General features: G+C 56.8%; 1 protein-coding gene across 1 annotated transcript in view; it reads right to left on the bottom strand.

Annotated features, from left to right (window-relative positions):
* The window catches only part of PIGQ (phosphatidylinositol glycan anchor biosynthesis class Q), a 44,055-nt gene that overhangs the window by 1,216 nt on the left and 17,078 nt on the right, over window positions 1–25,761 (bottom strand). The window contains exons 4-9 of the mRNA XM_054391063.1: window positions 18,081–18,207; window positions 17,038–17,191; window positions 13,694–13,805; window positions 7,617–7,697; window positions 5,903–6,017; window positions 2,183–2,244 (exon numbers count right to left, since the gene is read on the bottom strand). Coding sequence (XP_054247038.1) covers window positions 2,183–2,244; window positions 5,903–6,017; window positions 7,617–7,697; window positions 13,694–13,805; window positions 17,038–17,191; window positions 18,081–18,207 — 651 coding nt within the window. The remainder of the gene's footprint in view (window positions 1–2,182; window positions 2,245–5,902; window positions 6,018–7,616; window positions 7,698–13,693; window positions 13,806–17,037; window positions 17,192–18,080; window positions 18,208–25,761) is intronic.

Below are 25,761 nucleotides of genomic sequence, written 5' to 3'. Positions count from 1 at the left end.
TGAGGCAACTTGAGGCCATTTCCTCTCATCCTGTCCCTTGTTCCGTGGGAGCAGAGCCCAAGCCCCAGCTGGCTCCAGCCTCCTCTCAGGGAGCTGCAGAGAGCAATGAGGTCTCCCTCAGCCTCCTCTTCTCCAGGCTCAACACCCCCAGCTCCCTCAGCTGCTCCTCCCCAGCCCTCTTCTCCAGACCCTTCCCCAGCTTTGTTGCCCTTCTCTGGACCCGCTCCAACCCCTCAATGTCCTTCTGGGAGTGAGGAGCCCAAACCAGATCCCAGTATTCGAGGTGTGGCCTCAGCACCACTCCCCTGACCCTGCTGGCCAGAGCAGGCTGTGCTCAGGCAGTGCAGCTTTGCTCCAGAACACATCTGTTGAAGGCATTCCCTCTGGATTGCTGCTGGCTCCTGTGCTAGTTCTGTGTTAACCTGACCTCTGCTGAAGCAGGGCTGGACTGGGGATGGAGACATCAAAAGCCCTGAGGAGCTGCCCTGAATCCCTTCCCACACAGCCCCCTGAGCCCAGGTGTCCTTTGGAAGCTCTAAAGGCTACTTGCAGACTTTCTTCCTAGGATGCAAAGAGCACAAAAGCAACTCAGGGATGTGGCAGTGCTGCTGCAAAGGCAGGGAATGATTTCAGTTTCCCTCCTGCAAGTGTGAGCAGGATTTCCCTGCTGCCATCACCTCCTTCCCTGGCAGAAAATACTGAGGGGAGACCTCATTGCTCTCTCCAGCTCCCTGAGAGGAGGCAGGAGCCAGATGGAGGTGAGGCTCTGCTCCCTAGGAGAGGCAATGGCCTGAAATTGTGCCAGGGGAGGGTTAGGTTGGAGAGGAGGAAAAATGTCTTTGCTGCAAGAGTGGTCAGGGATTGGAAGAGGCTTCCCAGGGAGGTGATGGAGTCCCCATGGCTGGAGGTGTTCAAATCCATGGGGATGTGGTGCTGAGCAGCATGGTGTAGTGGTGACCTAGCAGTGCTGGGCTGGCAGTTGGTCTTGATGACCCTGGAGGCCTTTTCCAGCCTTAATGATTTCACAGCTCCGTGATGCTGATGTGAAATGGATTTGCCCTGTTTCAGCATCTGACAGCTGCCAGTTTTCAAGTGGAGCCTGTCAGTGGGACCAGTTTCAGAACAGCTGCAGCTGAGACAGAGAGCTTGGGGCCAGGCAGAGGGGAAGCCTGCAGCAGAACAAGAGGTGTCCCTCAGGAGTCTGGGCTGGGACCTGTGCTGGGTAATATTTCTATCAGTGCTATAGGCAATAGAATCTAGTCCACCAGCAGCAGGGTGCAGATGGCACCACGCTGAGTGGTGCTGTGGACACACCAGAGGGACAGGATGGCACCCAGAGGGACCTGGACAGGCTGAGAGGTGGTGCCCAGGTGAAGCTCAGGAGGTTCCACAAGAGCAAGGGCAGGTCCTGCCCCTGGGCTGGAACAATCCTCACTGTCAATACAGACTGGGGGAGGAGGGGATGGAAACAGCCCTGGGGAAAAGGACTTGGGGGTGCTGGTGGGGGAGAAGCTGGACAGGAGCAGGCAGGGGGAGCTTGCAGCACTGAAGGCCAAGGGCAGCCTGGGCTGCATCCACAGCAGCACTGCCAGGGATCCAGAGAGGTGATTCTGACACTTTGCTCTGCTGAGACCTCACCTGCAGTGCTGTGAGCAGCTCTGGAGCCCTCAACACAGGAAGGACATGGACCTGATGGAGAGGGTCCAGAGGAGGCCATGGAAATGCTCAGGGGGTTGGAGCAGCTCTGCTCTGAGGAGAGGCTGAGGGAGCTGGGGGTGTTCAGCCTGGAGAAGAGGAGGCTCTGGGGAGACCTAATAGCAGCCTGCCAGGACCTGAAGGGGGCCTAAGGAAGGATGGAGAGAGACTGTTTGCAAAGGCCTGCAGGGACAGGCCCAGGGGCAATGGCTTCAAACCAGAGCAGAGCAGATTGAGATTGGATGTGAGGAACAAGTTCTGCACCAGGAGGCTGCTGGAACACTGGAACAGGTTGCCCAGGGAGGTGGTTGAGGCTCCATCCCTGGAGATATTCAAGGTGAGGCTGGACAGGGCTCTGGGCAAGCTGATCTGGTGGAGGATGTCCCTGCTGAGTGCAGGGGCTTGGAATGGAGGAGCTTTGGAGCTGCCTTCCAGCCTGGACCACTCTATGGTTCTGTTCTATGCCATGGGGGCACAAGTGGCTTACCTGCATGAGCAGTCGGAGAGGTTTTCCATCCTGCTGCTCCAGGACTCTGAACTTCACACCAGCTGAAAAGGAACAAACCAAAGGAACTAAATCCATGCATGGAGAAAAGCCCAGGATGTGCTGCTCAGCTCTGAAGGCCTGGAGGTGGAGCCTGCAACCTTTCTTCACTTGTGAACCCTTCTACCTTTTCAGCAGGTTTTAAGTGTAGTGAGAAGTGATTTGTTTCTTTTAGCTCCAGCAGGTCCGGGAGGTCAAGGGAGGTTCTTCCTCCCCCTCTCCATGCCTCACCTGGAGAATTGTGCCCAGTTCTGGGCTCCCAGCTCAAGAAGGACAAAGAACTACTGGGGAGAGTCCAGCACAGGGTCACTGAGATGCTGAGGGCACTGCAACAGCTCTGGGGAGAGGCTGAAGGGAGCTGGGGCTGGGCAGCCTGGGAAGAGGAGGCTGAGGAGGGTCTGATCAATGCTTACAAATATCTCAGGGGTGTCAGCAGGCTGGGGCCAGACTCTTCTCAGTGCTCCCCAGGGACAGGACAGGAGGCAGTGAGCACAAACCTGACCCTAGGAAGTTCCATCTAAACATGAGGAGGAACTTCTGTGCTGTGAGGGTGGCAGAGCCCTGGAGCAGGCTGCTCAGAGAGGTTGTGGAGTCTCCTTCTCTGGAGAGGCAATGGCCTGAAATTGGACCAGGGGAGGGTTAGACTGGAGATGAAAAATGTCTTTGCTACAAGTGTGGTCAGGGACTGGAACAGGTTGCCCAGGGAGGTGGTGGAGTCCCCATCCCTGGAGGTGTTCCAGAACCGTGTGGCCATGGCCTTTGGGGCCAGGGTTTGGTGTCCATGGTGGGGCTGGGTTGATGTTGGACTGGATGATCTTAGAGGTCTTTTCCAACCCAAACAATTTTATGATTCCATAAGCAGATGAAGCAAAAGTAAAGAAGGGACCTGCCACAGATCAAACAGTGACTCGGGAGGACAAACAGAAATAAAGCTCTGCCTTGGTGCCAGCACCATGGCTAGAGGATCTGTGTGACTCCTAGAACCACAGAAACACTTTGGCTGAAAGCCCTTCCAGCTCCTCCAGTCCAACCCTTCTCTAACTCTGCCCAGGCTGGGGCTGAGCCATGGCCCTCAGCACCACAACTCAGCCCCTTTAAAACACCTCCAGGGGTGGGGATTCAGTCACCTCCCTGGGCAGCCTGGGCCAGGGCTTGAGAACCCTTCCAGTGAAGAAGTTTCTTCTCATGTACAACCTAAACCTCACCTGGAGCAACTTGAGGCCATTTCCTCTCCTTCTATCACTTGTTAGGACTCTTGCAGGTTTAAAAACCAAACCGTTTTCTCTTTTCCTCAAGCTGTGAATTAATTTAAATCACAGAGTTTGCTCCTGGGAGAGAAAGCTGTGGTCTAGCAGAGAGCTCTACTTTCAACTCTCTCCCCACTCAGGAAGCCTTTTCTGGAGGGGCTGGGAAGGATTTCTCTGCATTTTGCTGAGCTATATTGAAACCTGGGCTTGCCCCGTGGGAAGAGAGCTGGGGTGAAGCACCTGAAGAGGCTGCTCTGAGAGCTGGGGAGGGACTTTGGACAAGGGCTGGGAGTGGCAGGATGAGGGACAATGGCTTTGAGCTGGGAGAGGGGAGAGTGAGAGTGGAGAGGAGGAAGAAATTCTTTGCAGTGAGGGTGGGGAGAGACTGGCATAGGTTGCCCAGGGAGGCTGTGGCTGTGCCCTCCCTGGAGGTGTTCAGGGCCAGGCTGGATGAGGCCTTGAGCAGCCTGGGCTGGTGGGAGGTGTCCCTGCCCATGGCAGGGCTTGGAGCTGGATGATCTTTGAGGTCCCTTCCAATCCAAGTCGTTTGACTTTGATTCAAGTGCTCCATCTGTCACCACAGCAGGGCCATGATTTGTGCTGGGGCAGGAACACAACAGGCTGCAGAACCTCCTCAAGGTGCCTCTTCCCTGGGCAGGCAGCAGGGCACTGCCCTGTTCTCTGTCTTAAAAGGTTGAAGAGGAGCAAGCAAACAACCAACAAAGAGACAAAGTCAGGAAACAAACTCACAGAGCCCCAGCAGGGTGGGGTTGGAAGGGACCTCTGGAGCTCCCCCAGCCCAAGCCCTGCTCCAGCAGGGCACCCACAGCACAATGCCCAGGAGCACAATGCCCAGGGGGGGTTGGAAGCTCTCCACACAAGGACACTCCACAACCTCTCTGGCCAGCCTGCTCCAGCCCTCCAGCACCCTCACACCAAACAACTTTCTCCTCCTGCTCACATCCAACCTCCTGCCTGCCACTTTGTGCCCCTTGCCCCTTGTGCTGGCCCTGGGCACCACTGAGCAGAGTCTGGCCCCAGCCTCTTGCCCCCTACCCACAGCTCCTTTAGCTCTTGCTGAGCATTGCTCAGCTGCCCTCTGGGGCTGCTCTTCTGCAGGCTAAAACACCTCAGCTGAGGACCTCGTTCAGCCAGCTCAGCCCAGAGCTGAAGCAGTGTCATCAACCCACAGCCAGTGCAGATCCTGCTCTTGGAGGCTGCAGATTTTTCCACCTTCCTTTGTAGGCTGCCTTGGATCAGAGCTCACCCCCAAGGCTAACAACTTGCTTAACCATCAGCAGTTTCACCTGAGCCAGTGCTCCTCAGCCACAATCAAAAGCTGAATTCATTTCTGTGCTGCTGCTTTGGGTGGCACTATTAGTTTCCACAGGCCTTCTAGAGGTGTTCTTGGGGTTGCTTCAGCATCAGATTTCTTTCCTTGCAGGAATCAGTTAACAGCTCAGGCTGTAGTTCCTTTCCTGTCTCCCCACTGCATCAATATCAAATGCATAATGCAAAAGCATTCTGGTGTCCAGCAAGACATGGAACTGCTGGAGCAAGGCCAAAGGAGGCCACAAAGTTGCTCCAAGGGCTGGGAGCACAGGCTGAGGGAGCTGGGGGTGTGCAGCCTGCAGAGGAGAAGGCTCCAGGGGCACCTCAGAGCTGCCTGCCAGGACCTGAAGGGATCCTGCAGGAAGGCTGCAGAGAGACTTTTGCTGAGGGGGTCTGGAGCCAGGCCAAGGGGGAATGGTTTGGAGCTGAGGCAGAGCAGGGTTAGAGTGGAGCTGAGGAAGAAGTTGTTGAGTGTGAGGGAGGTGAGAGTCTGGCACAGGCTGCCCAGGGAGGCTGTGGCTGCCTCCTGCCTGGAGGTGTTGAAGGCCAGGCTGGATGAGGCCTTGGGCAGCCTGTGCTGGTGGGAGGTGTCCCTGCCCATGGCAGGAGGTTGGAGCAGATGATCTCTGAGGTCCCTTCCAATCTAAGCTGTTCTGTGATCCTGTGGTCACAGAATGGGTTGGGTTGGAAGGGACCTCTGGAGGTCATGCAATCCAAGCCCAGGGCAGGTCACACAGGAACACATCCATGTGGGTTTTGTAAGTCTCCAGAGCAGGAGACTCCACAACCTCTCCGGGCAGCCTGCTCCAGGGCTCTGCCACCCCCACACCAAAGGAGTTTCTCCTCATGCTGAGGTGGAACCTCCTGGGTTCCAGCTTCTTCCTTTTCCTATCACAGGACACCACAGCCATCAGCCTGGCCCCTTCATCCTGCCCCCCACCCCTCAGATATTGATAGGCATTGCTTAGATCCCCTCTCAGCCTTCTCCTCTCCAGCCTAACCACCCCCAGGGCTCTCAGCCTTTTCTTCACAGAAGAGAAAGAGAAGCTTGGGAGTTGTGGAGGGGCAGTGCTGAAGGACCTACCTGCGAGCCTGTAGGACCTGCAGAGCCGAAGGAGGAGTGAGTAGAGGGGCAGGGAGTTGATCAGATCCACCAGCAGGTGCAGCAGGCCTTGCACAATCACCACCAGCAAACGCAGCTGCAGACACACAGCAGGGCACAAACAGCACAGCAAAGGCCTCAGCTCATCTCCCAGGCTAAAGCCTCCCCCAAGCTGGGTGGATGTCTACCAAGTGCTTGGGAGTCCAGAGCCTGCCTGACTTTCTGGGACAACAGCAGCTTGAGGCTGTGGATGAAATGAAGCCTCTGTGGTGGCAGAAGCTGTGCCCTGCAAGGGAGGCCACCAGAGATCCTCTGCTTTCAGCAGTCACAGTCTGGGAGGGAGGATTCAGCTTTCCATTCCCAGTGGTTTCCATCACCAAGCTGTGTGACCCTGCTGGCAGCTGGAGAGAATGAATCCATCCAGAGGGAGCTGGACAGGCAGGAGGAGGGGGCCCAAGCCAACCTCATCAAGTACAACAAAGCCAAGGGCAAGGTCCAGCAGCTGGCTCAGGGCAATCCCAAGCACAAATCCAGGCTCCCTCCCTCACTCTGCTGTACATAGGAGTCCCTCAGGGGTCAGTACTGGGACCAGTGCTCTTCAACATCTTTGTCAGCCACATGGGCACTGGGATTGGGGCACCCTCAGCAGGTCTGCAGATGGCACCAAGCTGTGTGGCTCAGCTGGCAGCTGGAGGGAAGGGATCCATCCATGGGGACCTGGACAGGCTGCAGAGCTGGGCACAAGGCAGCCTCATGAAGTACAACAAGGCCAAGGGCAAGGTCCTGCAGCTGGGTCAGGGCAATCCCAAGCACAGATCCAGGCTGGGTGAGGAGTGGCTGAGAGCAGCCCTGAGGAGAAGGCCTCGAGGGTGTCAGTTGGTGACAAAGTCCCCAGGAGCCAGCAATGGTCCCTGGCAGCCCAGAGCCAGCTGTGTGCTGAGCTGCAGCCAGAGCAGGAGAGCAGCAGCACAGGGAGGGGATTCTGCCCCTCTGCTCTGCTCTGCTCAGACCCCTCCTGCAGCACTGCCTCCAGCTCTGGGGCCCCCAGCACAGGAAGGACCTGGAGCTGCTGGAGAGGGACAGAGGAGGCCATGAAGATGATCAGAGGCTGGAGAAGCTCCCTTGTGGGGACAGGCTGGGAGAGTTGGGGCTGTGCAGCCTGGAGAAGAGAAGGCTGCAGGGAGACCTCAGAGCAACCTTACAGTAGCTGAAGGGGCTCCAGGAGAGCTGGGGAGGGACTTTGGACAAGGGCTGGGAGTGCCAGGATGAGGGACAATGGCTTTGAGCTGGGAGAGGGGAGAGTGAGAGTGGAGAGGAGGAAGAAATTGTTTGGAGTGAGGGAGGGGAGACACTGGCACAGGTTGCCCAGGGAGGCTGTGGCTGTGCCCTCCCTGGAGGTGCTGAAGGCCAGGCTGGATGAGGCCCTGAGCAGCCTGGGCTGGTGGGAGGTGTCCCTGCACATGGCAGGGGGCTGGGGCTGGATGACCTTTCAGGTCCCTTCCAACCCAACCCAGTCTATGAGTCTATGAATGAATCACTTGAACTCTTCCTGCCTGGCCTACATAGGCTGTGTGAGACCTTTCCTGGGACACCCAAAGAGCTGTTTCCTTTGTGGATGGCAGGAAAGGACCAGGACACCTCCACTGAATGTCTCAGAAGCCAGCACATGACCACCTTCAGGGGTTATATAACTTACCAGGGTGAACACCAAGTAATAGAGTGCAGTTGTGGGCAGGAGGAAGAGCAGGATGGTGAACAGCAAGGTGCCAATAAATAACTGGGGGAAGAGAAACACAAAAGAATCCTCCTGGTTAGCAGAGCAATGGCAGAGCAAAATCACAGCAAAAGGAAAGAGCAAACTGGGACAAACCCAAACTTTCCAAGGCTCCATCCTGTGGTTTTTTGCTCCTGGTGCTGCCACCTCCAATGTTTTGAGTCTTTCTTCCCTCCCTGGGCCTTTAGCAGGCTCCCTGTGGCAGGAGTGTGTCTGGAAGGAGAACTGACTGGCACCTGACAGCATTTTTCCTCTGCAGGCAATCCTCAAAGTTTCCTCCTCCAGACCAGAGTGCTCTGGAAGCAGCTCACAGCTGCTGCTGCTGCTGCTTGTGCACTCCCTGCCCAGCTAAGGCTCAGAGCCATGGCTCAGATTTTGCCAGCAAAGCACAGGATCAGAGAATGGTTTGGGCTGGAAGAGACTTCCAATGTCATTGAGTCCAACATTAACCCAACCCCACCATGGACACCAAACCCTGGCCCCAAGTGCCATGGCCACAGGGTTCTGGAACACCTCCAGGGATGGGGACTCCACCACCTCCCTGGGCAGCCTCTTCCAGTCCCTGACCACTCTTGCAGCACAGAAATTTTTCCTCCTCTCCAACCTAACCCTCCCCATTTCAGGCCATTACCTCTCCTTCTGTCCCCTGAGCCAACCCATTCTGTGAATCCCTGAGTCCCTTCAGCCAGGTGCATTCCCCAGCTGTGTGCTGCAGGCTGCCACTCTCAGCCACCTCAGCTCACAGCCTGCTCCATGGACTTGGTGGCTGGTTCCAGTTTGGGTGAGCAGCTCCCATCTGAACTACCAAGCAGCAAAGCCTGCACTCCACCCTCTGCCCTGAGACTGCAAGGGACACCTCTGGCAGAGGAGTGCAGAGAGAAAAGCAGTAAGTAACATCAGCCTGGGATGGAATCAGAGGGTCAGAGAATGGCCTGAGGTGGAAGGCACCACCACCTCCCTGGGCAGCCTGTGCCCATGCTTGAGAACCCTTTCACTGAAGAAGTTTCTTCTCATGTCCAACCTAAACCTGCCCTGGGGCAACCTGAGGCCATTTCCTCTTCTTCTGTCCCTTTGTCCTTGGGAGCAGAGCCCAAGCCCCAGCTGGCTCCAGCCTCCTCTCAGGGAGCTGCAGAGAGCAATGAGGTCTCCCTCAGCCTCCTCTTCTCCAGGCTCAACACCCCCAGCTCCCTCAGCTGCTCCTCCCCAGCCCTCTTCTCCAGACCCTTCCCCAGCTCTCTTGCCCTTCTCCAGACACACTGCAGCAGAAGGTGGAAGGGCACCAAGATGTGGAAATTTGGGAGGGGATTTTGTAGAGAGCTGGAAAGTGGTTTTGCTCCCCCCTGTTCCAGCAGAAGGGGCAGGTGGGGAGAAGCTGACAAAGTCTGGTTGAGGAACAGTCCCAGCAGCAGCAGCTGGCTGGGCAGTCCAGCCACAGGACTTCTGCCTCTTGCTCCGTGGGGAAGTGGGAGGCAGAAGGAAGCAGGAGGTACTGGGGTGGGGGAAGCAACACTGAAGGGATGTTGGAGAAACATCCATAGGAAAGCCGGAGTCATCAGCTCCTCTGCTCACAGGCAAAGGGATTCTGCTTCTGGGGCCAGCCCAGTTGCCTCCAGTCTAACTAATTCCAGCTGGGAGGATGCAGATTTCTGGCACATAGAGGTCTGACTCTTCAGTTTTCAGTCACCACTTCCAGAAGGCAGAGGCCACAGGGCACTGCCATTTCTGCACAGAGAGGTCCCAGCTGGGCTCTGTTATGACAGAGAACAACCCAGCAGCCACAGCAGAGGATCAACAGCCCAGCTCCACAGCACGGCCAGAAGCAGATCACAACCCAACCTCTTCTCCCCACAGCAGCTGCTTCTCCCCTGCTCTGGAGCAGCTCCAGAGAAGGGTCTGGAGAAGAGGGCTGGGGAAGAGCAGCTGAGGGACCCGGGGGTGTTGAGCCTGGAGAAGAGGAGGCTGAAGGGAGACCTCATTGCTGAAAGGAGGTTGGAGCCAGGTGGGGGTTGGGCTCTTCTCCGAGGGAACAAGTGACAGGCTAAGAAGAAATGACCTCAAGTTGCACCAGGGGAGGTTTGGGTTGGGTATTAGAAGAAACTTCTTCACTGGAAGGGTTCTGAAAGCCTGGCCCAGGCTGCCCAGGGAGGTGGTTGAATCCCCATCCCTGGAGGGGTTTCAAGGAGGCAGAGAGGTGGTGCTGAGGGCCATGGTTCAGCCCCAGCCTTGGTGGAGTTAGAGCAGGGTTGGACTGAAGGAGCTCAGACAATGACTGATTCTATGCTTCTATCACATCTCCAGAAGTCTTTTAAGGTCTGCTTTGGAAGTCTCCTCCCCCCCAGGCCAATGACATAATTCCCACCGATCTCCAGAGCAGCAGGATGAGGCCTGAAGTGCCAAACCAATTCTCCTCCAAGCACACAGGGAGGGAGCCCTGATGCCAACTGTCTCCCTGGCACAGAGGCTTTCAGTCAGCAGTGAGGAAGGCAAACAGCTGCTGGGCTGTGGGGCAGGAGCTGCACTGGAGGGAGAGGCTCTGGGCCCTGGAAGGCGCTGGTGGAGCAGCTCAGGCTCTGTGGACCTTTTCCATGGCATTTCAGGAACTCAAGGAGAACTCAAAGGGTTTGACAAAAAGCTGTCTCTGCTTCTGGAGGAGAAGGAGTGGGCCAGGCTCCAGCACAGTGGGAATGAAGCAGAGCCTTTTAATAGCAGCTCCAGCAGGGCTGTTACTGTGGCAACACTGCTGGGCATCACTTCCCAGCCCACCTCCCTCCCCCAGACCTTCTCCTATGCTCCAAGAACTGCCAGCATCTGCAGCACCCACTACAGCTCACCCAGGGGGCTTTGCAGGCACTCAGCACCAGCCAGAATTAGGCCTAGAAGAACATGTAGTGTCTGGAGAAGAGAAGGCTGCAGGGAGACCTCAGAGCAGCCTTCCAGTAGCTGAAGGGGCTCCAGGAGAGCTGGGGAGGGACTTTGGAGAAGGGCTGGGAGTGGCAGGATGAGGGACAATGGCTTGGAGCTGGGAGAGGGGAGAGTGAGAGTGGAGAGGAGGAAGAAATTGTTTGCAGTGAGGGAGGGGAGACACTGGCACAGGTTGCCCAGGGAGGCTGTGGCTGCCTCCTGCCTGGAGGTGTTGAAGGCCAGGCTGGATGAGGCCTTGAGCAGCCTGGGCTGGTGGGAGGTATCCCATGGCAGGGGGCTGGAGCTGGATGATCTTGAAGGTCCCTTCCAACCCAAACCATTCTAGCATTACACGCAGGGGTGCTGCAGGGCAGCACAGTTGCTGTTCTCTTGCTGCAGTTCTGATTGCAACCAAAGGATTTGGTTGAAGAGCCATAGATGCAGAGTGCCAGTGCACACAAAGGCATCAAAAAGGAACTGGAAGTCGATGTGCAACAGAAACTCATGAGGAATTAGAAACTCATGAGGAATTGGGGAGATGTTTATGAAGGCATTGGAAGAAGTTGCCCAGGGAGGTGGTGGAGTCCCCATCCCTGGAGGTGTTCCAGAACTGGTGGCCATGGTGGGGTTGGGTTGCTGGTTGGACTGGATGCTCTGGGAGGGCTTTTCCAGCCCAACCATCTCCATGACCCTATGAAGATGTGCTGGGTCTGGCTGGGATGGAGTTTGATTTCTTCACAGTGGCTCTTATGTTGCTGTGTGCTCAATCCGTGCCCCAGAGAGTACTGCAGCCTCAGCTGTGTGGGCAGGAGGAGGGAAGGGCTGCTGGCACTGCTGAGCTAGGAGCACTGTGGATCATGATGCACTGCCAAGAGCAAAGTGCATCCAGCTCCAAGTGCTCAGAGGAGGAGAACATTGTGGTGAAATCATGAGGACTTCTAGCAAGGAAAGTGGAAATGGTCGAGGTCAGGTTGTTTGGGGCTCTCAGCAACCTCACCTAGTGGAGGATGTTCCTGCTGACTGCAGGGAGCTTGGACTGGATGAACTTTAAAGGTTTCTTCCAACCCAGACCACTCTGGGATTCTAGGAAGCATCCTGTGGCTTCTGTCTCAATACTCTGGGGAGCATCAGGAACAGTGTGGCCAGCAGGTCAAGGGAGGTTCTCTTGCCTATCTACTCTGCCCTGGTGAGAGCACATCCGGAGTCCTGGGTCCAGTTCTGGGCCTCCTCAGTTTAAGAGGGGCAGGGAGGTTCTAGAAAGTGTATAATGAAGGCTGTGAGGGTGCTGAAGGGACAGCAACATCTGTGTGAGGAGGGGAGGCGGAGAGCCCTGGGGCTGGTTAGGCTGGAGAGGAGAAGGCTGAGAGGGGATCTGAGCAATGTCTATCAATATCTGAGGGGTGGGGAGCAAGAAGCAGGAGCCAGGCTCTTGTCAGTGGTGCCCTGGGACAGGACAAGAGGCAATGGGCACAAACTGAAGCCCAGGAATTTCCACCTCAGCATGAGGAGAAACTTTGGTGAGAGGGTGGCAGAGCCCTGGAGCAGGCTGCCCAGAGAGGTTGTGGAGTCTCCTTGTGTGGAGACTTGCAAGCCCCTCCTGGATGTGTTTCTGTGTGACCTGCCCTGGGTGACCCTGCTCTGGCAGGGGGGTTGGACTGGATGATCTCTGGAGGTGCCTTCCAGCCTCTCCCATTCTATGACTCCATGATTCCATGATTAGCTGAAGCAGGATGGGATCACAGGCAGCATCCTGCAGCATTGCAGCCACTGTTGTGAGGGCAGCTGCTGGATGCATGCAGAGTGCAGGATTCCTTAGCTGACCAACTCCTTATCACACTGCCCAGAGCAAAGCAATCACATTCCAAGAGCAACATCCTCACCTTGGCACCCTTGGATTGGACCATGCTGCAGAGGCTACCTCCTTGGCATGCTGGCACCTCTCACTGGGAACAGATGTTAGCTTCTCTGAGTTTGATTGGTTAGGGGATGGATAACAAAAAGTATAAAACACAGCCACACTAAGCAATAGTCACTGTGGTTAGGGAATTAGGTTAGGAACAGTTTGGGGGGATTAGGGCTGCTAGGGACTTCTGCTTCTGTTACTTAGCTACTTCTGACTAGGGCTTCAGTGTAGCGATGCTGCTAGGGATGTGCTCAGGACTTCTGCCAGCTGCTTCCTCTGTTAAGAGCTTCCAGGACTTCTGCTGTAAGTGGAATTCTGAGAATCTGTAATGCTGGGGATTCTACAACACAGCAATAAAGGACATCTGGGAGGACTTCTGAGGTGGATCCTTAGGGGTACTGGTGGATGAGAAGCTCCCCAGGAGCCAGCAGTGAGCACTTGCAGCCCAGAGAGCCAAGCAGAGCCTGGGCTGCAGCAAGAGAAGTGTGGCCAGCAGGGCCAGGGAGGGGATTCTCCCCCTCTGCTCCACTCTGCTGAGACCACACCTGGAGCTCTGGGTCCAGTTCTGGAGCCTCTGTTCCAGGAAGGATCTGGAGGTGCTGGAAGGTGTCCAGAGAAGGGCCACGAGGATGAGCAGAGGGCTGGAGCTGCTCTGCTCTGAGGAGAGACTGAGAGAGTAGGGGTTGTGCAGTCTGGAGAGGAGAAGGCTCCCAGGAGACCTTCTTGTGGCCTTCCAGGATCTGCAGAGGGCTACAAGAAAGCTGGGGAGGGACTATTTTGGGTGTCAGGGAGTGATAGGACTGGGGGGAATGGAGCAAAATTAGAAGTGGGGAGATTCAGATTGGATGTTAGGAAGAAGTTGTTCCCCAGGAGGGTGGTGAGAGACTGGCACAGGTTGCCCAGGGAGGTGGTGGAAGCCTCACCCCTGGAGGTTTTTGCAGCCAGGCTGGAGGTGGCTGTGAGCAACCTGCTGTGGTGTGAGGTGTCCCTGCCCATGGCAGGGGGGTTGGAACTGGCTGAGCCTTGAGCTCCCTTCCAGCCCTGACTATTCGATGAGTCTCCGACTCTCTGCTCTCTGCAATTCTGGAATCTCATTGCTATATGCCAACAGGGATCATGCCTTCATTCATCACCCAATGGCCCCCAAACCTGGGGGAGAAGAGCAGTGCCTGAGCCCCTGGCAGCTCAGCAGTACCTGGTCCAGGTCGTAGGAGCAGGAGTCGACGCGCTGCCGCAGCACGTTCCACTTCTTGCCGCGGAACAGGCGCCACAGAGACGCCAGGCCATAGATCTTCAGGCAGTAGAGCCTGGGCAAAGAGAAGAGGCTGAGCATCAGAGCTCCTCAGCTGCACCACAGACCAGCTGCCAGCACCACAGCTCTGTGCCCTCTCCCTCAGCACCGCCACAGAACCCAAGGAAACCCAGGGGACGCCAGCAGACAGAGCGACGCAGATCGAACCAGAGCAGGGCCAGCCCCTGGCATGGGCAGCACAGCCTGCTGCAGCCAGCTCTGGGCCTCTGGAGGGCAAAGGCCATGCCATACCCCAGGGCTCTGTCCAGGCTCCTGCTTTCTGTCCCTGCTGAGGCAGAGGCTGGGGTCTGGGAAGTGCCAAGCGCTGCTGGGGGGTGGCCCCTAGGCACAGCAGCAAGGGCCAGCCCCATGCCACCACCTGCCCTGCACCAGCAGCAGGTTTGTTCCCCTGAGCTCACTGCTGCCTCACCAGTTCACATCTGCCCTGCTCCCCTTCCTTGACACCCCTTCCATGGAGCCCTGGCCAAGGTCTTACCCCTCACACTTGAGTCAGTGCAAATCAGTTTTGCCTTGGCAGCACAGAGAGGCAAGGGAGTGGAGCCCCTGCACCTCCTGCATCAGCCACAGCTTCTAACACCCTGGACAGCTGGAATGTTCAGCTGGATGGCTGCTGGCCCCTCCCACACCCTTGCATTTGGCTTTCATCACTTGGTTCTGCCACATTTGAAGATGCTTTATAGAATCAGAGAATGGTTTGGGTTGGTTCATCCAGTTCCAACTGGACACCTCCCACCAGCCCAGGTTGCTCAAGGCCTCATCCAGCCTGGCCTTCAACACCTCCAGGGAGGAGTCATCCACAGCCTCCCTGGGCAACCTGTGCCAGTGCCTCCCCACCCTCACTGCAAACAATTTCTTCCTCATCTCCAGTCTCAGCTTCTCCTCCTCAAGCTTCCCTCTTGGAAGCTCAGCAACAGTGAGGGAAGCTTGGGATGGTCAGGGCTGGGAAACAGCCCTACAGAATGGCACTGAGGAAGAAAGAGATGGGGAGGAGGCACAAAGAGCCCTGGGAAGCAACATCCAACACAGAGGGATGTAGAGGGAGGAGACCCAGCCTGAGGAAGCATGAGCTAAAGGCCAGGCTAGGGAAGGTATGGAGGCTGCTCAGGTTCCAAGGCAGCGTTGTGAGAGCAGAGGCAAGGAGAGGAGTCTGCTCTGAGGAACACCAACTGCTTCCAGGAACTGGCAGGGTGCCACCAGACTGGCAGGCTCAGCTCAGTGCACTAATCCTGCCCAGAAAAACTGCTGGAGGTTGCTGGGACACACCTGCCCTGTGGCTCTGGCTAAGGCCCACACCCCCTGGGTGGCACCAAGCTGCAGCACCTGCCCCACCTCCCCTGCCTGCCTGCACACACATGTCCATTCTTGTTCCCTTGTTGCAGAAGGGGATCTCAGGCTTCTCTAGCACCTCAGCCAGCAAGTCTCCTGCCAGCTGCAGGAACACAAGGGGTGATGGTAGCTGTGCTGCTGTTGGGTGTCTGCTGTCATAGAGTCATAGAATCAGTCAGGGTTGGAAGGGACCACAAGGATCACCCAGTTCCAACCCCCCTGCCATGGGAAGGGACACCTCACACTGGATCAGGCTGGCCAGAGCCTCATCCAGCCTGGCCTTAAACACCTCCAGGGATGGAGCCTCAAACACCTCCCTGGACAACCCATTCCAGGCTCTCACCACTCTTGTGGTGAAGAACTTCTTCCTCGCATCCAGTCTGAATCTCCCCACTTCCAGCTTTGTTCCATTCCCCTCAGTCCTATCACTCCCTGATATCCTAAAAAGTCCCTCCCCAGCTTTCTTGTAGCCCCCTGCAGATTCTGAAAGGCCACAAGAAGGTCACCTGGGAGCCTTCTCTTCTCCAGACTGCACAACCCCAACTCTCTCAGTCTCTCCTCAACAGTAGAGCAGCTCCAGCCCTCTGCTCATCCTGGTGGCCCTTCTCTGGACACCTTCCAGCATGTCCATAGCCTTGTAACAGAGGCCCCAGAACTGGATGCAGTACTCCAGGTGGGGTCTCAGCAGAGTGGAACAGAGGGAGAGAATCCCCTCCCTGGCCCTGCTGGCCACACGTCTCCTGATGCCCCCTCCTGACTCTGCACCTGGCACAACAGGGGCAGTTTGGTGCCAGTGTAGGTCAGGTGTAGCTCCCTCTGCCCCACAGGTGGGTGGACTGGCTCCCTGCAGCTCTCCAGGGAGAAGCAACAAGCTGAGGAGATATTATTCCTCTTTCCACTCCCTTCACAATGAGGAGGAGCAAGATCAGGACAGGAGCTCCAGTCACGAGAGGTCCTGGGTAGAGGCTGCCCCTGTCTGCTGCTGGGGGTGAGCTCAGCCCACACCTGATTCCTTCTCACGTGTCAGACTTCCCAGCCATTCCCTAAACTGCTAATTCTTCTGTCATCTGCAGTGTAGAGCCCTCTGCTCCCAGCCTGGGGAGGCACCATGCCCACTCTGTACTTCCTAAGCCTTTACTTGGGACAGTGTCCCTCACCTCCTCAGCAAGGGCAGCTCTTCTCCAGAGGCCTGTGTGGGCAGCAGGATGTGTTAAGGGAGGGCAGCACCAGACCACACTGGTGGGCATCACTTGCATGGTAACCCTGACATGCCCCAGCCATGCCTCAGAGCTCCCTGCACTCCCTCACCCCCTCAGAGACTCTGCCCAGCTCCCAGGCCATGGGGTCCTCCAGGAAGCCAGAAAATTATACCAGGATGATGTCACAGCTATGTTGTAACCCCAAACTTGCTGTCCAGAGGAGGCCACCACGATCAGAGGGCTGGAGAACCTCCCCTGTGGGCACAGGCTGAGAGAGTTGGAGCTGCTCAGCCTGGAGAAGAGAAGGCTGCAGGCAGACCTCAGAGCAGCCTTGCAGTACCTGAAAGGCTCCAGGAGAGCTGGAGAAGGACTTTCTACAAGGGCTGGGAGTGGCAGGATGAGGGACAATGGCTTGGAGCTGGGAGAGGGGAGAGTGAGAGTGGAGAGGAGGAAGAAATTGTTTGCAGTGAGGGTGGGGAGAGACTGGCACAGGTTGCCCAGGGAGGCTGTGGCTGTGCCCTCCCTGGAGGTGTTGAAGGCCAGGCTGGATGAGGCCCTGAGCAGCCTGGGCTGGTGGGAGGTGTCCCTGACCATGGCAGGGGGTTGGAACTGGATAATCTTGAAGGTCCCTTCCAACCCAACCCATTTTATAAGTCTCTGAGTGTATGACAGCCAAGACACAGCCCAGAGCCACCAACTTACCTGGCTCCATAGACATAGAAGCAGTAGATGTGGAAGGTGAGGAGGGCGATGATGTCGGAGAGGATGCAGAGAGCTACAGTCAGGCCCAGGCAGGCTGACAGAGCCACGTACCACAGGATCATCTCAATGAAGGGGGACAGCAGGTGGATGTAGCCTACACGACATTGCAGAGGGTCAAGATTTGACTGAGACATTCTCAAAAGACTTCCCCCCTGCCCCAGAACATTGCTCCAGAAATCATAGCCATGAGAACATGGAAGTCAAACAGTTCCAGATCATGGAGTCCAACCTCCCTGCCAGGGCAGGGGCACCCAGGGCAGGTCACACAGAAACACATCCAGGGGGATTTGGAAAGTCTCCACAGGAGACTCCACAACCTCTCTGGGCAGCCTGCTCCAGGCCTCCAGCACCCTCACAGGGACAAAGTTTTGCCTTCTGTTCCCACTCTGTCCCCAGTGCCCCTTGGCCATCCCTGAGCAGAGCCTGGCTCCAGCCCTGCACATCTTTATCCCCAGCACTGAGGGCAGCCCTCAGGCTCCTCTGCTCCCAGCTCCCTCAGCCTGGCCTCCCAGGAGATGTTCCACTGCCTGCAGCAGCTCTGTGCCTCTGGGATGGACTCTCTCAAGCAGTTCCCTGAGGTCCTTCTTGACCTGAGGGGCCCAGAACTGGACACAATATTCCAGAGGTGTCCTCAGCAGTGCAGAGTGGAGTGGGAGGTGAACCTCTCTGACCTACTCACCACAGCCCTTCTAACATTTTACCAGCTGCCTCATATGGCAAAGACCTAAAGCCTTCCCTTGGCCTCTCAGCACCACTGGCAGGAGTGAGGAAGCTCTGCAGTGCTGTGCACTCCTCAGGAGCATCCCCATCAGCACTTTGTTTGATGTCCTCGTGTGGGAATGCAGCTCTGGCTCGAGTTCCCACAGCAGGAAGGCTCTCAGACCAGCCTGCACTTGCAGCAGTGCTCTCTGATTCATCACCTGCCTGAAGGCAAGCACCAAGAGGTGCCAGGGGAGGCTGGGCAGTCTGTCAGCAGCACTTACTGATCCAGAGGTGGATGTGGTAGAGGAAGAAGCGTCCCAGCACCTGATCCAAGGCTCGGTTCATTTTGAGTCCAGCTGGGGCCCCCATCAGCCACTGCAGCAGCTCCTGCAGCTCTTCAGCTACGTGCTGCAAGCACAAGAAGCAAGGATCAGCTCCAGTGCACACGTTAGAATCACAGAACCATAGAATCAGTCAGGGTTGGAAGGGACCACAAGGATCACCCAGTTCCAACCCCCCTGCCATGGGCAGGGACACCTCACACTACAGCAGGCTGGCCAGAGCCTTATCCAGCCTGGCCTTAAACACCTCCAGGGATGGGGCCTCAACCACCTCCCTGCACAACCCGTTCCAGGCTCTCACCACTCTCATGGGGAAGAACTTCTTCCTCACATCCAGCCTGAATCTCCCCACTTCAGCTTTGTTCCATCACCCCCCAGTCCTGTCACTCCCTGAGATCCTAAAAAGTCCCTCCCCAGCTTTCTTGTAGCCCCCTGCAGATCCTGGAAGGCCACAAGAAGGTCTCCTGGGAGCCTTCTCCTCCCCAGACTGCACAACCCCAACTCTCTCAGTCTGTCCTCACAGCAGAGCAGCTCCAGCCCTCTGCTCATCCTCGTGGTCCTTCTCTGGACACCTTCCAGCATGTCCATAGCCCTCTTGTAACAGAGGCTCCAGAACTGGACCCAGAGCTCCAGCTGTGGTCTCAGCAGAGTGGAGCAGAGGGGGAGAATCCCCTCCCTGGCCCTGCTGGCCACAGTTCTCCTGCTGCAGCCCAGGCTCTGCTTGGCTCTCTGGGCTGCAAGTGCTCACTGCTGGCTCCTGGGGAGCTTCTCATCCCCCAGCACCCCCAAGTTCCTCTCCTCAGGGCTGCTCTCCAGCCAGTCCCTGCCCAGCCTGTATCAGTGCTTGGGATTGCCCTGACCCAGCTGCAGGACCTTGCCCTTGGTCTTGTTGAACCACATGAGGTTGTCTTGTGGCCACCTCTGCAGCCTGTCCAGGTCCCTCTGGATGGATCCCTTCCCTCCAGCCTGTCTGCTGCACCACACAGCTTGGTGCCATCAGCAAACTTGCTGAGGGTGCACTCAATGCCTCTGTCCATGGCACCAACAAAGATACTGAACAAGCCTGGTCCCAGGACTGAGCCCTGAGGGACTCCACTTGTCCCTGGCCTCCACTGGGACATGGAGCCATTGACAGCCACTCTTTGGGTATGGCCATCATGCCAGTTCTTTATCCATCTCGTGGTCCAAATTGCCCCCAACCAAGAGCTCTCACCACACCCTTCCCACCAAGGGAGAAGAAACCCCAGGGACTGCCTTGTGGCCAGGCAGTGAAATCAGAAATCCACCTTTGTTGACTCTGCTGAAGCCAAACACAGCAGCACAGAGGAAGTTCAGCTGTTAAAAAAAGGTCTCAGGGCTGGGAAGGTGAACTCAGGGTTTGTGAATGGCTACCCAAGAGCTGCCCAGAGAGGCTTCTTGGTGTAAAGAGTAAATTGGTCACCTGAAAAGTCAGCAAGAGATCCAACTCTGGAGGGGGCCAGGGAAGGGATTGTCCCGCTCAACTGGGCACTGGGGAGGCCACACCTTGAGTACTGGGGGCAAGTTTGGAGCCCTCACTCCAAGAAGGACATTGAGAGGCTGGAGCAGGTCCAGAGAAGGGCAAGAGAGCTGGGGAAGGGTCTGGAGAAGAGGGCTGGGGAGGAGCAGCTGAGGGAGCTGGGGGTGTTGAGCCTGGAGAAGAGGAGGCTGAGGGAGACCTCATTGCTCTCTGCAGCTCCCTGAGAGGAGGCTGGAGCCAGCTGGAGCTTGGGCTCTGCTCCCAAGGAAAAAAGTGATAGGATGAGAGGAAATGGCCTCAAGTTGCCCCAGGGCAGGTTGGACATTAGAAGAAACTTCTTTTCTGAAAGGGTTCTCAAGCCCCGACCCAGGCTACCCAGAGACACTGGCACAGGTTGCCCAGGGAGGCTGTGGCTGCCTCCTCCCTGGAGGTGTTGAAGGCCAGGCTGGATGAGGCCTTGAGCAGCCTGGGCTGGTGGGAGGTGTCCAAGCCCATGGCAGGGGTTGGGACTGGATGATCTTTAGGGTCCCTTCCACCTCAGGCCATTCTCTGACCCTCTGATTCCATCCCAGGCTGATGTTACTTACTGCTTTTCTCTCTGCACTCCTCTGCCAGAGGTGTCCCTTGCAGTCTCAGGGCAGAGGGTGGAGTGCAGGCTTTGCTGCTTGGTAGTTCAGATGGGAGCTGCTCACCCAAACTGGAACCAGCCACCAAGTCCATGGAGCAGGCTGTGAGCTGAGGTGGCTGAGAGTGGCAGCCTGCAGCACACAGCTGGGGAATGCACCTGGCTGAAGGGACTCAGGGATTCACAGAATGGGTTGGGTTGGAAGGGACCTTCAGGATCATCCAGTGCCAACCCCTGCCACGGGAAGGGACACCTCCCACCAGCACAGCTTGCTCAAGGCCTCATCCAGCCTGGCCTGCAACACCTCCAGGCAGGAGGCAGCCACAGCCTCCCTGGGCAACCTGTGCCAGTGTCTCCCCACCCTCACTGGGAAGACCTCTGACACTGTGCCACAGAGAGGCAGCGACAGCCTCACGTCCAGGCCAGCCCATGCAAGAGAAGAGCTCTGCAAATGCAGCACCTGGAGAAGATTCCGGACACTCCACCTCAGGCTTGTGCACTGTACCCTTCTCTCTCTGTCATTTACAGGGATAATTTCCCTGGGGGGCCAAAACTGTACCAAATCTTCCAAGTGTGGCCTCCCCAGTGCCCAGCCCAGAGGCACAATCCCTGCCCTGCTCCTGCTGCCACCCCATTGCTGCTCCAGGCCAGGCTGCTGCTGCCCTTCTTGCCCACCTGGGCACTCCCTGGCTCCTCTTCAGCTGCTGGCACCCAGCACCCCCAGGGCCTTCTCTGCTGGGCACTTTGCAGCCACTCTGCCCCCAGCCTGGAGCCTTCCTGGGGTTGTTGTGACCCCAGGGCAGGACCCAGCCCTTGGCCTTGTTGAACCTCATCCCATTGGCCTCAGCCATGGATCCAGCCTGGCCAGGGCCCTCTGCAGAGCCTCCTGCCCTGCAGCAGATCAACTCTGCCACCCAATTTGGTGCCATCTGCAAACTGACTTCCAAGGAATGATTCCATCTTACCTAGGAACCAACAGGATCCTTGTCAAGTGAGTGTGGAACCACTTGACTCCTAGTGTCATGGCAAAATCAAGGGCTCCAGCTTCAACTCATCCAAACAAAGGCTTTGCCTTTTGATTTCACTCATTTCTCCTCTGTCTCCCTGCAAGCCAGGACTGATTTGAAGCCTGGGCTGAGCAGCAGCAGCAGCAGCAGCCAGGTTATAAATAGCCTGTGGTTAATATTTAAAGTGCTGGATTGGTGATTTGGAGGTTGGAATAAAATATTGAAATGCTTGCAAGCAGTTCTTCAGCAGGGCAGCACTTGAGGAGGCTGCCAGTCCCAGAGGTGCTGCTGGGTTCTGGCAGGGGCAGGCAGCTCTGGCAGGTGCCCTCCTCTCTTGCTGTTATTTAGCTGGGCAAACACAGTCCAAAGGCAGAAGCTTTCAAGTTGTTTCCCAGGCAGATGTTTTTAGGGCTGCTCAAAAGCAAAAGCAGACCCAGAAAAGGTGGCTGTGTGCAGCTCTCCTGCTGCAGTCAGGAAGCCTGAGTGTGGGCTGAGTGAGTAGATGAGACACTGGGAGCTGGGAGGGTTTCATAACGGGGGAAGGGACCAAGCTGGAGACTCAGTCAAACATGGCTTAGATGAGATCATGGAATCATAAAATCATGGACTGGGCTGGGCTGGAAAGGACCTTTCAAGCTCATCCAGTCCAATCCCCTGCAGCCAGCAGGGACAGCTGCAGCCAGAGCAGGTTGCTCCCAGCCCCAACCAACCTGCCCTGCACTGCTGCCAGCCATGGGGCAGCTCCCACCTCTCTGGGCAGCCTGGGCCAGGCTCTCCCCACCCTCACTGCCAAACATTTCTCCCTTTTCTCTACTCTGAATCTACTTCTTTCAGTTCAAACCATCCCCCCTTAGCCTGTCCCAAAAGGCCCTGCTCAAAAGCCTGTCCCCAGCTTGCTGCTCAGCCTCTCCCTGTAAGTGCTGAAAGGCTGCAGTTCAGGTGAGCACTAGGGAAATATTTTCTTTATGGTCCTGCTCTTCCCTCCAGTCACCATGTGCTGAGGGGCTGACAGTGAGGTGACATCAGTGGCACAGGACACACAGCAAGCACCCTGCAGGTGGGCACTGGGAAGCATCTAGTACAAGTCAGAGCAGGCAGAGCCTAAGCATTCCCTGCCAGACACAGAATCCCAGAACCCCAGCAGGGTGGGGTGGGAAGGGACCTCTGGAGCTCCCCCAGCCCAAGCCCTGCCCCAGCAGGGCACCCACAGCACAATGCCCAGGAGCACAATGCCCAGGGGGGGTTGGAAGCTCTCCACACAAGGACACTCCACAACCTCTCTGGCCAGCCTGCTCCAGCCCTCCAGCACCCTCACACCAAACAACTTTCTCCTCCTGCTCACATCCAACCTCCTGCCTGCCACTTTGTGCCCCTTGCCCCTTGTGCTGGCCCTGGGCACCACTGAGCAGAGTCTGGCCCCAGCCTCTTGCCCCCCACAGCTCCTTTAGCTCTTGTTCAGCTGCACTCTGGGGCTGCTCTTCTGCAGGCTCAGCTGCCCCAGGGCTGCTGCAGATGCTGGGCTCTCAGTTACCTTCTTTCTCAAACCAACATCTCAGGATATTTCCAGAGCCTCCTCTCTCCTTGTTGGGTTCCTGGCCTAGGAGAACACAACTCCAGAGGAACTTCCATCCCAGTATCTCTCAGTCCCAGGAACACTTTGCAGGCAAGATCTGAGAGAAATATTTAACTGTTTCCAAGAGATTAGAGCTGAAGAGAGAGAGCCATCAGCAAGGCTGGCAGAGCTGAGGGCTCAGAAAGAGAAGGTAGTTTAGAACCAGCTGTGCTCTTTGAAACAGGTAACTGCAGCCCTTTGAAGCAGCTATTTTTGACAGAAGGCAAACCCAAGGACCACCATTGGGAAGCCTGGTGGGAGCCAGAGGAAGGAGGAGGGTTGTGAGGGCACCCACAGAGAGAAGATTATTCACCTTTTCCATTCTTGGATCTGAAAGCCTGCCCCAAAACCCCCTGCTGCACACAGCCCACAGCTCAGCACTCCCTCCCCAGGTGCCTCTGAATCACATCTGCCTCACTGAGTGACACAAGCAATGTGCTGTGGGGGCCAGCCCATGGAGCTGGGAGGGTGGGAGCTGATGTCTTGGGGATCACCAAGGACTGCCAGCTAAGTGCTCATTTCAGAGCCATTCTGCCAGGGGATGAAGAATGAAGGCTCAGGAGCACAGGGAGCTCAGGAGCTGAGCTGCTGACCCTGGGGGCTGATAGAGTTGGGGTTGTGCAGTCTGGAGAGGAGAAGGCTCCCAGGAGACCTTCTTGTGGCCTTCCAGTATCTGCAGGGGGCTACAAGAAAGCTGGGGAGGGACTTTTGAGGGTGTGGGGTAGGGATAGGACTGGGGGGAATGGATCCAAGCTAGAGGAGGGCAGATTTAGAGTAGACATCAGGAAGAAGTTGTTCCCCATGAGGGTGGTGAGACACTGGCACAGGTTGCCCAGGGAGGTGGTGGAAGCCTCATCCCTGTAAGTTTTTAAGGCCAGGCTGGATGTGGCTGTGAGCACCCTGCTCTGGTGTGAGGTGTCTCTGCCCATGGCAGGGGGTTGGCACTGGATGAGCCTTGAGGTCCCTTCCAAGCCTGGCAGTTCTGTAGTTCTGTGCTGAGAGCCCAGACAACCTGCCTGCATCTGCTCCCTCCAGAGCAGAGGCAGTGAGCACTGCAGCCAGGGCCCACACAGCTCTGGGTCTGCCAGAACTGAAATCAGTCAAACCAAGGAGGTTCTGCCTTCTGTGAGGTTGGCTTGGCAGTGGCAGCATCAGCCAGGTCAGTAAGGTTAAAATAAGGGCAAGGTGGCACTCCCTGGCTCCTCTTCAGCTGCTGGCACCCAGCACCCCCAGGCCCTTCTCTGCTGGGCACTTTGCAGCCACTCTGCCCCCAGCCTGGAGCCTTCCTGGGGTTGTTGTGACCCCAGGGCAGGACCCAGCCCTTGGCCTTGTTGAACCTCATCCCATTGGCCTCAGCCATGGATCCAGCCTGGTCAGGGCCCTCTGCAGAGCCTCCTGCCCTGCAGCAGATCAACTCTGCCACCCAATTTAGTGCCATCTGCAACCTGCCTGAGGCTGCCTCCATGCCCCCACCCAGAGCATTGCTGCAGACATCAAAGAGACCTGGCCCCAGCACTGAGCCCTGGGGTAAGGCTCAGACACTGAACAAGATATGAGAGGCTCAGCTCAGCTCCAGAGGGGTCCAGATGCTGTCCTCTAGATCTACTTCAGCACCAGGGAAGGCAAAGTCACTCATCCTGCACATGGGAAAGTTTGCTCTGGTTAGCTTGGCAGCTCCCCAGCATGGAAGAGAGCCCAAGTGGTGGGAACAATGTGTACCAGATGGACACTCAGCAGCCAGCAGGAACCCTCCTGCTGAATGGCTGCAGGGAGATTTTGCTGTCATCCTGCAGCAGAAGTGGGGCTGGCTTCCAGGCCACATGCTGAGCTCATCACTGGGGGATTTTTGGGATCACTTAGATCTGTAGGGCTTTAAGGCCTGCACAGAAACCAACAGCCACTGAAGGCAGCCAAAGGCCTCCCAAAGGTTTTATAGCCACAACTGAATAGGCTTGAAAGAGAAAAGTAAGGCTGGGAAGTTGCAGGGCAGTGAAGCTGGGGAGGGGTTTGGAGAGCAGCACAGAAGAGAGGAACCTGGGGTCCTGGTGGCCAGAAGGGTGCCCTTGAGCCAGCAGTGTGCCCTGGTGGCCAAGAAGGCCAAGGGCAACCTGGGGTGGATGAGAAGGGCTGTGGTGAGTAGGTCAAAGAGGTTCACCTCCCACTCCACTCTGTACTGCTGAGGACACCTCTGGAATATTGTGTCCAGTTCTGGGCCCCTCAGGTCAAGAAGGACCTCAGGGAACTGCTTGAGAGAGTCCATCCCAGAGGCACAGAGCTGCTGCAGGCAGTGGAACATCTCCTGGGAGGCCAGGCTGAGGGAGCTGGGAGCAGAGGAGCCTGAGGGCTGCCCTCAGTGCTGGGGATAAAGATGTGCAGGGCTGGAGCCAGGCTCTGCTCAGGGATGTCCAGGGACAGGCCAAGGGACACTGGGGGTAAGCTGGAGCAGAGGAGGTGCCAGGGAAACAGAAGGGAAAACTTTGTCCCTGTGAGGGTGCTGGAGGCCTGGAGCAGGCTGCCCAGAGAGGTTGTGGAGTCTCCTGTGGAGACTTTCCAAATCCCCCTGGATGTGTTTCTGTGTGACCTGCCCTGGGTGCCCCTGCCCTGGCACCTCCAGAGGTCCCTTCCAGCCCCTACCGTGATTCTGTGAGAGGCTGAGGGACCTGAGGTTCTTTAGCCTGAAGAAGAGGAGGCTGAGGGGAGACCTCATTGCTCCCTACAGCGACCTGGAAGGAGGTTGGAGTGAGGCTGGTGCTGGGCTCTCCTCCCAAATAACTAACAACAGGACAAGAGGTAATGCCCTCAAGCTGTGCAGGGGAGGGTTAGGTTGGAGATGAGGCAAAAGTGCTGCAAGAGTGGTCAGGGGTTGGAAGAGGCTGCCC

Source organism: Indicator indicator, chromosome 22 (genome assembly GCF_027791375.1).
Source record: "Indicator indicator isolate 239-I01 chromosome 22, UM_Iind_1.1, whole genome shotgun sequence".
NCBI lineage: Eukaryota > Metazoa > Chordata > Aves > Piciformes > Indicatoridae > Indicator > Indicator indicator.
This window is presented reverse-complemented; position numbering and strand designations above follow the sequence as displayed.